The sequence below is a fragment of the Castanea sativa genome, chromosome 1, assembly GCF_040712315.1.
Source record: "Castanea sativa cultivar Marrone di Chiusa Pesio chromosome 1, ASM4071231v1".
In the NCBI taxonomy this organism is placed as follows: Eukaryota; Viridiplantae; Streptophyta; class Magnoliopsida; order Fagales; family Fagaceae; genus Castanea; species Castanea sativa.
In genome coordinates, this window is record NC_134013.1 from 40754328 (window position 1) to 40763868 (window position 9541).

At 32.1% G+C, this 9541-nt stretch overlaps 1 protein-coding gene across 2 annotated transcripts; it reads right to left on the reverse strand.

The window, feature by feature from the left end:
- Positions 1-670: 670 nt before the first annotated feature.
- LOC142640310 (uncharacterized) lies at positions 671-5143 on the reverse strand. 2 transcript variants are annotated; one of them, XM_075814375.1, is made up of 9 exons: positions 4935-5143; positions 4785-4841; positions 3969-4075; positions 3515-3584; positions 3038-3086; positions 1987-2075; positions 1846-1893; positions 1233-1292; positions 671-1021 (listed from the first exon to the last, which is right to left on the reverse strand). In XM_075814375.1, exons 1-9 carry the CDS (start codon positions 4992-4994, stop codon positions 911-913), a joined length of 651 nt encoding a protein of 216 aa, XP_075670490.1. In that variant the 5' UTR covers positions 4995-5143; the 3' UTR covers positions 671-910. The 2 variants fall into 2 exon arrangements, with proteins under 2 accessions (XP_075670490.1, XP_075670494.1); XM_075814379.1 differs by having other exon boundaries at positions 3969-4066; positions 4935-5141.
- Between the last annotated feature and the right edge of the window lie 4398 nt (positions 5144-9541).

Consider the following 9541-nt stretch of genomic DNA (forward strand, 5'->3'; position numbering starts at 1 on the left):
TAGTATTCTGATCTAGTAAGAGCTGTAGATCACGTAGGCCCATGCTCTAAGAATTTTTATGATACCTCCCCCCCCCCCCCCCGGCGGCCCACAAAACCCGATAAAGAAAAAATCTGGTCCTGCATTTAAAAAGTTTTGCCTGAAGGTTCTTTTTGGGTAAAATGATGGTATCTTCTAACACTGAATTTGTTCCTTCCTTTTTCTCTTTTTTTTGGGAGCAAACACTGAATTTGTTCTATGATTGTGCTTTTTTCCACTAAAATACAAGTCATCTTCATCCTTATATGTTCACTAGTATATGGGTTTCAAAATGAGAGTGGATTCCGTAAAATTCATGCGATTTTGTGACATATCACATTACTACTATTCTGTGCCCATTACGTTTGTGCACGAATAACATTACCTGGCATCCAAGGTATAACCATGGACATACAGGACATCAAGCTTTGACTATTCACAGGACCTGACATTAATTTCATTAGCAGAAACTTGTTTCATTTGTGCACCAAAAATCACAATGCAAGTTTTTCAACAACTGAAATTAAGGCCTTTACTGAAGCACATTGATAGTTAGGGTAAACTTGTTCCTCAAGATGTCAAAATCAGTAGTCTGTCTCATTTAAAGTAAAACAAGTCCATATTAGAAGGAGAAAATTATGAATACCGAGTGTAAACCTGAGAATAGAAGTACATTTCAATAATTTTAAAACAGCTCTCATAAAATTAAGAACTGAGTAGGGGTATAAAATTACAAATAGGAAGGAAAAAAATGCCTCAACATTTTCTCTTCAATTGTTACAGGATACATCTATGTAAAAACTCCAATAAAATTAGAAAGGCACATTCCTATACCTATTTTAATATTTATATTCTTTCCCTATGATTTAATCGTGCACATATTGATGCGACGCTAGTCCCCCTTTCCTTGATTAACTTTGGGCACAAATCGCCAGAGGTCCACAGCAATGTCCACTTCCTTTTTCTTGTGAAATTTGTATAGCTGTGGTACATCAAATCGAAGCTGACAAAAAGAAAACATAACATGAATAGCTAAATAGCATGTCCACAACCAAATCATTTGTACTCATCAAACCATTATATTAAACAGCATAAAATAAAGGAATGAATTGTGAGCAATATTGAATGGTTTGGCAGAAAATAAAGTCATATGCAATTGGCAACATCTTAATGGAAATATCAGGGTATTACTGAACAAAGCCATCTTCACCGACCTCACATAAAACCTCAGCACTACTAGCATTGTAGTCCCGCAAGGCTGCCCTTTTGATATGCTGCAATGACAAAAGAAAAATGATGGCATAAAATAATGAGAGATCCACATCATATGGTCCAAAATCAATTCATAGAATAATTTTAGGCATTGACTAAATAGTTTCTTGAGGTGTTTCAGAACCTATTTGTTTAGCATGAGGCTCAACTTAAGTAGTTCTGTCCAGAACAACAACCAAAAAGTAGTTCTGCCAAGCAGTCAGAGGTAAAACATAAATTTAAAGAAGCAAGATGTGGCAATAATTCACCATACTGACCATCTTTCATTTATAATGGCCTACAATAAAGTTTACATATGCAAGCATCTTGAAATGCTCTGAGACTCCGCTATGTATCTAATACAGGAAATGCTTGTCTTGTAGTACAATGCTTAACCGAATCTTTAGATAACTATCTTTAATCTTTCTTTTTCTTCTTTTTTTTTGGCTGAATAACTATCTTCAATCAAATAATTAATGTGATGCACAAGACATGAATAAAGCGCAATCAAATGCCATGTTATAAGTGAAATTGAGTTTTAATTCTAATAGCTGGATATCAAAGGTAATTACTTACATCTCTTGTTGAGGTCTTATGCAAGGAATAAACTGCTTGAGAAGCAATCTGATAGTAAAAGCAAAATGTAGAACACATATTAGAAAAAATTATTGCTCAGATGCATTTGAAACATCCAAATAATGAGATCATTCCCATTACCTTCAAAGCCACAGAGAGGAATTCCATGTCAGCGCCCTTCTTCCGGGTTCCAAATGGAGGATTCATTACAACAGTATCAACAGTTTGACCTAAATAAGTGAACAAGAAAATACAAGGAACAAAAAAGTCAAGAAAAATTAGTCACAAAGTCGATGGCACACATCTAGTGAAAATGTAATATTAAAATCCAAGTTAAAATATTATCTGTTATCACAGGCTCAGATGTTATCTACTAGTGTTTAAGTCACCTACCCCACCATTTTGTCAACTTTTTTAATTACATAAATCCCACCACCCCACCCCTTTGTAATCCCAGAGAGAAAGAAAGATTACACCAACACTGTCCTGTGCATCACATAATAAATAACTTCCAGAAACTAGCAATACAGGAAATCATCAGAGAAGCAATTGGAAATTCAAGTCCCTGCCATCCATACTTATCAATAAAAAAGTCTCTGCCATCCATGCTTTTGTGAACAAAAAAACCATTCTCCACATATCTCCATCCATCAATCATCTTCATAAATACAACCAACGCAAGATGAAACCTATCATGGACTTTCTGCTAAAAGTTTATATGCTATCTCCCAAAATTAGTCCAGCAGTGTTTCTCAAATAGAATATTATAGTAAAGTGACTACATACATTTTATTCTACTTTTTTTTACAAAATCCTAAATTTCCAAAGAAACCCTTTGTGGAGTAACAGCAGTGTTACACAAACGCACTGTAGCTGGTCAAAAACCAATTTGTTGCAAACTTATTAATAATAAATAACCAATTTGTTGCAAACTTACAAGATTTCAAATTATGGAGCCTGGTTGTTAGCAGCAAGAGTGAATACTAAAATAAATTTACACAAAAAGAGAGAATATATTCTATTGTGTCAGCCTAAATGACAAAAATATACTTGGATTCCTGGAATTCTAGGGAATTATTAGTTCTAACCATCTCATTGAGCCTTGAATTTTTAATAAAAGAGTGAATTACAATATTCTGCTTCAGCAAGACAGACACAAAGGGGTGGCCAGTTTGGGTTCAAAAATTGTTACCTCTCCATCCTAAGTTCTTGACATCGCACTGTATTAAATTTATGTCCAACTGCACGTTCAAGACATTAAGAAAGCAACAATACATTAGTTGAATCAACACTAATACAAAATTATCTAATCATTGAAGTCATAATCATCAACAATGAACAACCACTTACAAGAAAAATTAGGGACATATGCTGTATGTATGTATGTATGTATGTGTGTGATATATATATATATATATATATAGAGAGAGAGAGAGAGAGAGAGAGAGAGAGAGAGAGAGAGAAATTTACTTAAAAACATTTCCATCACGAAACTTATATATGACCCCACCCCCCCCAAAAAAAAAAAATCAATCAATACATGAATAATAAAACAAAAACTATTGGGCTATTCCATTCATGCATCTCCTAATCTATGATATAATAAACATTTCAAGATAATAAGACCTATAAACATTACAACCTAACAAATTCAAGAAAATGACCGTACCTCAAGATCCTCTGCATTTAGTGATGCGATTTCAAGAGATTGTGAATCGATCTCAATGCCAATAACATGTCTATTCAAAGTAAACAAAGTTAAGAGCAGTAAAAATTAACACAAATGAGAAAATTATCATCCTTAACTTAAGTCCTAATAATGTTTGCTTCAATTTTTAATAATACAAATTCTAATGCATTCTTTCAAATTTGTTCAAGTTAAGGGTATTATGAAGAAATAAGAAGAGAAATAAATGCCAGATAGAGGCAGTAAGGAGATAGATAATGGACTGTGCATAACAAAATACATGGCCTAAGATACAATAGAAAGAGAAATAAATGGTAAAACGGATGACAAAGCTTAGTCTAAGCTTCAGATGCATTCTTTAAATCTCAGCTAAAACTTAGCAATTAAAACAAATGAGAGAAAGCAGAAAGAAAAGAAGAGGAAAGATGGTTCTTACTCAGCACCCAAAAGAGCTGCGGCAGCACCTAATGTACCACAGCCACAACCAAAATCAGCCACTACCTTGCTGCTTATATCCCCAAATGAATTCTCTGCCTGATATATCTTTTAAACATGATACTTAACCCCAAAAATAACACCAATGGAAGTAGTAAAAAAAGACATGTCAATTAAGGAAGTACCAGAGAGTGAGTTCAAATGGAATACAATGACGGAAAAGAATATGTGACTGTGACTAGTTTGTTCAGGATCCATACCCAACCTCAAAATTTTGGGACTAAGGCTTGGTTTTTGGTGGTGGTGTGGTTACTTATCCCAAAAAAAAAATCTCGTTAAGCACCAAAAAGAAAATTTTATAGTAACAAAGTGGAAGCATAATGTTAAATTCTACCACAAACATAGGAAATTGTAGCTGTTGGCATAACACCAAAAATTACAAGCCATGCCATTTGGTTCAAAATATTTACCCCCATAACATTTCCACCTTCAAAAAAGCGACTTATATTATTAGTGGCTTTATTTCAGGATTGAGATAAGCACAGAGAAATTCAAGCTACTATCACAAACAAATACTTAAAAAGCTACAACTTCTCTTTTTTTCCCTAATTTGAAAGTTAGATGTTAGTTTTGTTTAAAGATAGTGAAGTAGCCAAAGTAGTTAATTTTACAAGCCCATAAGCAATTTCGACAAAGACCCAGATCGGCAAACAAACAAAAGGGATTGATACAACCAAAATTAGAAGCAGATAAAGCTAAAATAATTTTTTTTTGACTTATAGAGATGTATAAGAGAAGTTGGACAAGAGAGGAATACAGTGAAGAGCATGCGAGAGGCAATGTGGGGTCCAGTTGGGTATTGTTCCAGCTCCACCTGCAGCATAGAGAATGATGAATCAGAAAGAGGTATGATTAAACACTCATGTCTGTCTGTTGGTATTTATTTGAGGGAGAGAGAGAGAGAGACCTTTGGGTTGGAGAATTGTTGAAGATCACCGAGGAGGCCTTCTAGTTGCTTCAGCTTCATCTTTGTGTGGAGAAAGATTCCTCGGACAAAACACTCGCACACGCGCAAAGACTAAGAGAGAGATTCTTCAGGTTCAAATTTTTCTTTTTGTTTTTTTAGCTCATCATTCAGGCTTATATTTAATACAAGACAATGAAGGTTGTCCCTTTTTTTTCTTTTTCTTTTTTCTTATTAACCCACAGAGACAGTATTATCCTTTATTTCTTTGATGATTGAAAAAAATCGCTTGACTTTTCTGGTTAACCCTCGATTTATTAGGAATGAATCATGTGTCAAGATTGGCTCAAGGGCCTCCTCTGCTTTAAAACTATTATATAGTTTCGTGAATATACATAGATACCATTAAAAATAATCACAATTATATATATATTGGATTAATCACAATTATATAGTTTAAATTATACCTCTTTTTTTAGAAAATGTTCAAATTATACATATAATTAACGTACACTCTTTTTAAACCATACATTTCTAAAATATGTAATATTTTCTCATTATATATACACACACACACAAAATTTAGAATTTAATTGAATTTAGACTTTTTGGTTTTTACACACAATAATTCACTTGCCATAAATTTTAAAAAAAAAAATAGATAGACACGTGGCGGAAAATTAGGCTCCAATTGAAATCTAATTTATAATCTAATTGGATTTATACTCTTTGATTTTTATACTTAAGAACTCACTTGGCACAAAATTAAAAATTAAATAGGACATATGGCACAAAATTGTGAATCCAATGAAAATCTAATTAGATTTTCTCGAGCTTTGATTATTAATATATACTAGTCATTAACCCGTGCGATGCACAAGAATAATTATCGGATGATTTCAGGTAAAAGAAGGTCATAACCTTTCATATTAGATATACGAAAATGTGTCTATTGAAATGTCATAACTCTTTATATTTGATAGATATTAAAGGTGTTTATTAAATGAAAATGTATCTATTGACCGAAAAGTTGCCTATTGAATAAAAATGTGTCTATTGAATAAAAATGTGTCCATTGATTGAAATTGTGCATACTAAATGAAAATATGCATATTGAAGAGTCATAATCATTTGGGTATGAATAGTGGTTCATATTCATTTGGTAACTTCTTCTCAACTTCTTCTCTTTCGTCTTTCTTAGAAACACAAGAAACCTGTGGATTTTCTCCAAAATTGCTATTTGTAGAAACCAATAAACTTGGTTATGTCATGGGGAAAATTTTATGCCCATACACTATTGCACATAAAAAGCCAAAAAATATAATTGGACTAAGAACTAGTTATATATAAAACCGTAAATTTATATGGTGTGAAAATCTCATTCAAAGTCAAAATAAATTTCAACTAATACATAAATTTTTTCATAACAATAAGAATAATAAATTGTGAAGTGCAAATATGCCATAACACACATTAAGTGCCACATGTTTGATTTTAATTATCGTTATACTTTGATTTTAACACCAAAGTCTGGCCATTCCAAGCATGATAGTACAATTTTATACAAATTAGAACAAAAGTAATAAATATGCCAACAAAACAGAATAGTTAATAGGGTATATATTAATATTGAAGATAACATTTCAACCAGTAACAATACACAATACCATTCTTAGAGGAAAATATTAACATAAAGCAAATGCGTAGGATTCAATTTTTTACAATGGTCAATAGTTAATGTATTAGTATAAAGAGGTATCTACTTCTTGATTATGGTGTCGAAGACATGGCCATTTCATAAATTATATTACAATATTGCTCTATATTATGGCCATAAGAAATTATTAAAACAACCTGTAATATTGCTTTAAACCAAATCTCCATTTTAACTACCCGATTCAAACCCAAATGTTAAAATTCGAATGGAGATGAGGAAATACAAACAATAACTCCAATAACCAAATATGCTTAAACAAATAATCAAATCCATTAAGCCAGAAAAAATGCAAATTTAAACTCATTTTACAAAGTCAAATGGTGCACAAATAACAATATGTTACGTAACTTTGGCACACAAAGTTTAAGGCAAAAAGTATGTAACCGAATGGTATAACACCATCTTCTGGAAAAAAAAAAAAAAAAGAATAGTATAACACCATGACCAATACTTAGAGCAATTTCTCAATCATGATTGATCGAATTATTTTCTAACCTATTCATCAAGGGTATAGCACCAAGAATGTTGTTTTCTGATTTCTATACTCCTCTAGCAGAAAAGAAACCGGGAGAAATTGGAAGTGAATGTAAATACACGAAGAGATAGTTAAAAGATTTAGTAACGGTAGTAAATTTGTATTGAAACGGTTTGTTTAATCCATCAAATGAAAAGACACAATTTTTTGGTTTTTTAAAATGTAAACATGTCACAAATTTGTATAGCCATATGGCGCAATAAGGAGTGGTCAACAAAAAGTCAAACGTTTTGGCTGTTAGTTATTATATATATAGATAGATAGATAGATAAAAAATAAATAAAAAATCTCCCCACCCCTAAAAAGAAAATAAAATATATGAAATTTTTTTCCTATTACAATTTTCTATATCAATGCATATGCTTGATGTTTAGAAAAAATTTCTTCTCTTTTTAGGGCTCCATTATCAAACTTTCATGAAAAATTATTTTAAAATAACTAGAAATACTTCCCATAAAATTATTTTGATGAAATTACTCTTTTAAAAATGCTAATTCAATAATAAATAGAGTCTATTAACGCTGAAATAAAGTTAATTAGGACTTAAAACTGCTAAAATGTAAAATGTAGTTCATTCTCTTGCTAGAAGGGCAATTACTTAGCCCTATTTAACTGTTAAGATGGAAAATGTACCACCAGACATTCTTCATATTGTTCAGGCATATTTGACCTCCCTAAATTAATGAATTTACTGTTGTAGACACCACATTTTATACCCCTTACGACTCGGGCCCCCGTTCCCCAATGATGCCCAAACTCTAAGGTCTAAGGCCAGTTTAGAGCCTAATCAGATATCAAATTGATTTGAGAAGCGTTAAAATGGAAAATATAACATTTTATATGAGTAAAAATCTATTTTTGGAAATAAAATGACCAAAGTGGACCAAAGTGACCCTCAGCTCACGTATGTGGGTAGTAGCCTGTGTACATGGACCAAAGCATGCGTACACAAGCACATTCCTATGTACGCATCTAGGGTTTCAGAGACATAAAAAGGGTAAGTTTTCTGCAATAATGAACGAGGTTTGGAATGAATCCCATGTCGTCTGGAAGCCATTCCAAAACTCATTTTTTCAACTATATAATGCCTTACATGGTACATTTTCAAAACACACAGAAATCCCAAGGGAAAAATACAAGATTCACTAGAAGAATAGTGAATCAAAAGAGAGTTTTCCATAAAATATTCTTAAGTCAATCTTGTTTGGTTGAGACCCTTCCTGGCCCCAACCCTTTTAGTTTAATGTTGCTAATCATTTCTTATTGATTTGTGAATAGATTTGACTAAGAGGAATGATAAAAAATCAAGCTTGAAGAGCTTTTCTTTGAGGAATTAGTTTTAAACCTTTCTTTTTCTTTTCTTTCTTTTTTTGCACTTTAATCTTTTGTTTGCTTTATTTGTTTGTTATAATATGTTTTAATATGCTTTTCTAGATTAGATTTACGTTTTTGTATGCTTAAAATGCATGTTAGGTTGTTAGAACTTCCGTTTTGAGGTCTTGCTTGTTTTTGTGTTTTTGGGTTTTCTAAGCAAGAACTTGCGTACGCATCATCTTATCTGCACATGCAAGCTTGATTATGCGCACACAAGTTTGTTTAGATGGAAAATACATGTTTGCATCACATACAAAACATACGCAGCAGAAAATTAACGGATCTACTTCATTCGCAATTGTTAACATGTACTATGCGAATTTCAAAATTCAAGAACAAAAGAGCATACCTTGGTGCGATGAAATTCAAAACAAGAATCAGAAGTACTCGGGAATACTTTTAATCTTCACTCTAATTCCACTTTACACCCAAGATGTGTGGTCTCTTAATCAGTTTCAAAGGGAGAATGATAGAGTGTCTCACTCTCACATACACACCATTTCACAATGATGTCTTTCTTTTTCATACATAAAAATTCTATATGTTTCTCTCCTTATAACTGATTATCTAATTGAACTAGCCTTTTGGGCCTTTCCAAAAGGGACCAATAAGACACTAGCTCCAATGGGCTTTGGGCTTTTCTGTCAACTCTTGACAAGTCCAAAGTTACCATTAACTATATTTAATACCACTTTATAAATATAGTTGCACTCTAGGCCTTATTTATAAATTATATCCCAAGACTTTATTATACATGCAACTCCTTCATAAAATATTCGTAGTAATACAAAGTCATAAATTAGATTGCCACTTTGAAGATTACTACATTTTAATCCTTAAGTACCTGGTTTAATCCTTTAAGTTATTCATCATATATTTATGAAATCCAATTTCATAAATATATACTTTAGTAACTATTTATTAAAGTAGTTAGGCCTAACATTCTGAATAACAAACCCATTAAACTTATCTCAAGAGAATATT

Coding starts and splice junctions, on each gene's coding strand:
- LOC142640310 (XM_075814375.1), bottom strand. CDS start 4,994: ATGAAGCTGAAGCAACTAGAAGGCCTCCTCGGTGATCTTCAACAATTC. Junction 1,293..1,845: donor ATAAGACCTCAACAAGAGAT/GTAAGTAATTAC, acceptor TTGTCATTGCAG/CATATCAAAAGGGCAGCCTT. Junction 1,022..1,232: donor GTGCTGAGGTTTTATGTGAG/GTCGGTGAAGAT, acceptor TCTTTTTGTCAG/CTTCGATTTGATGTACCACA.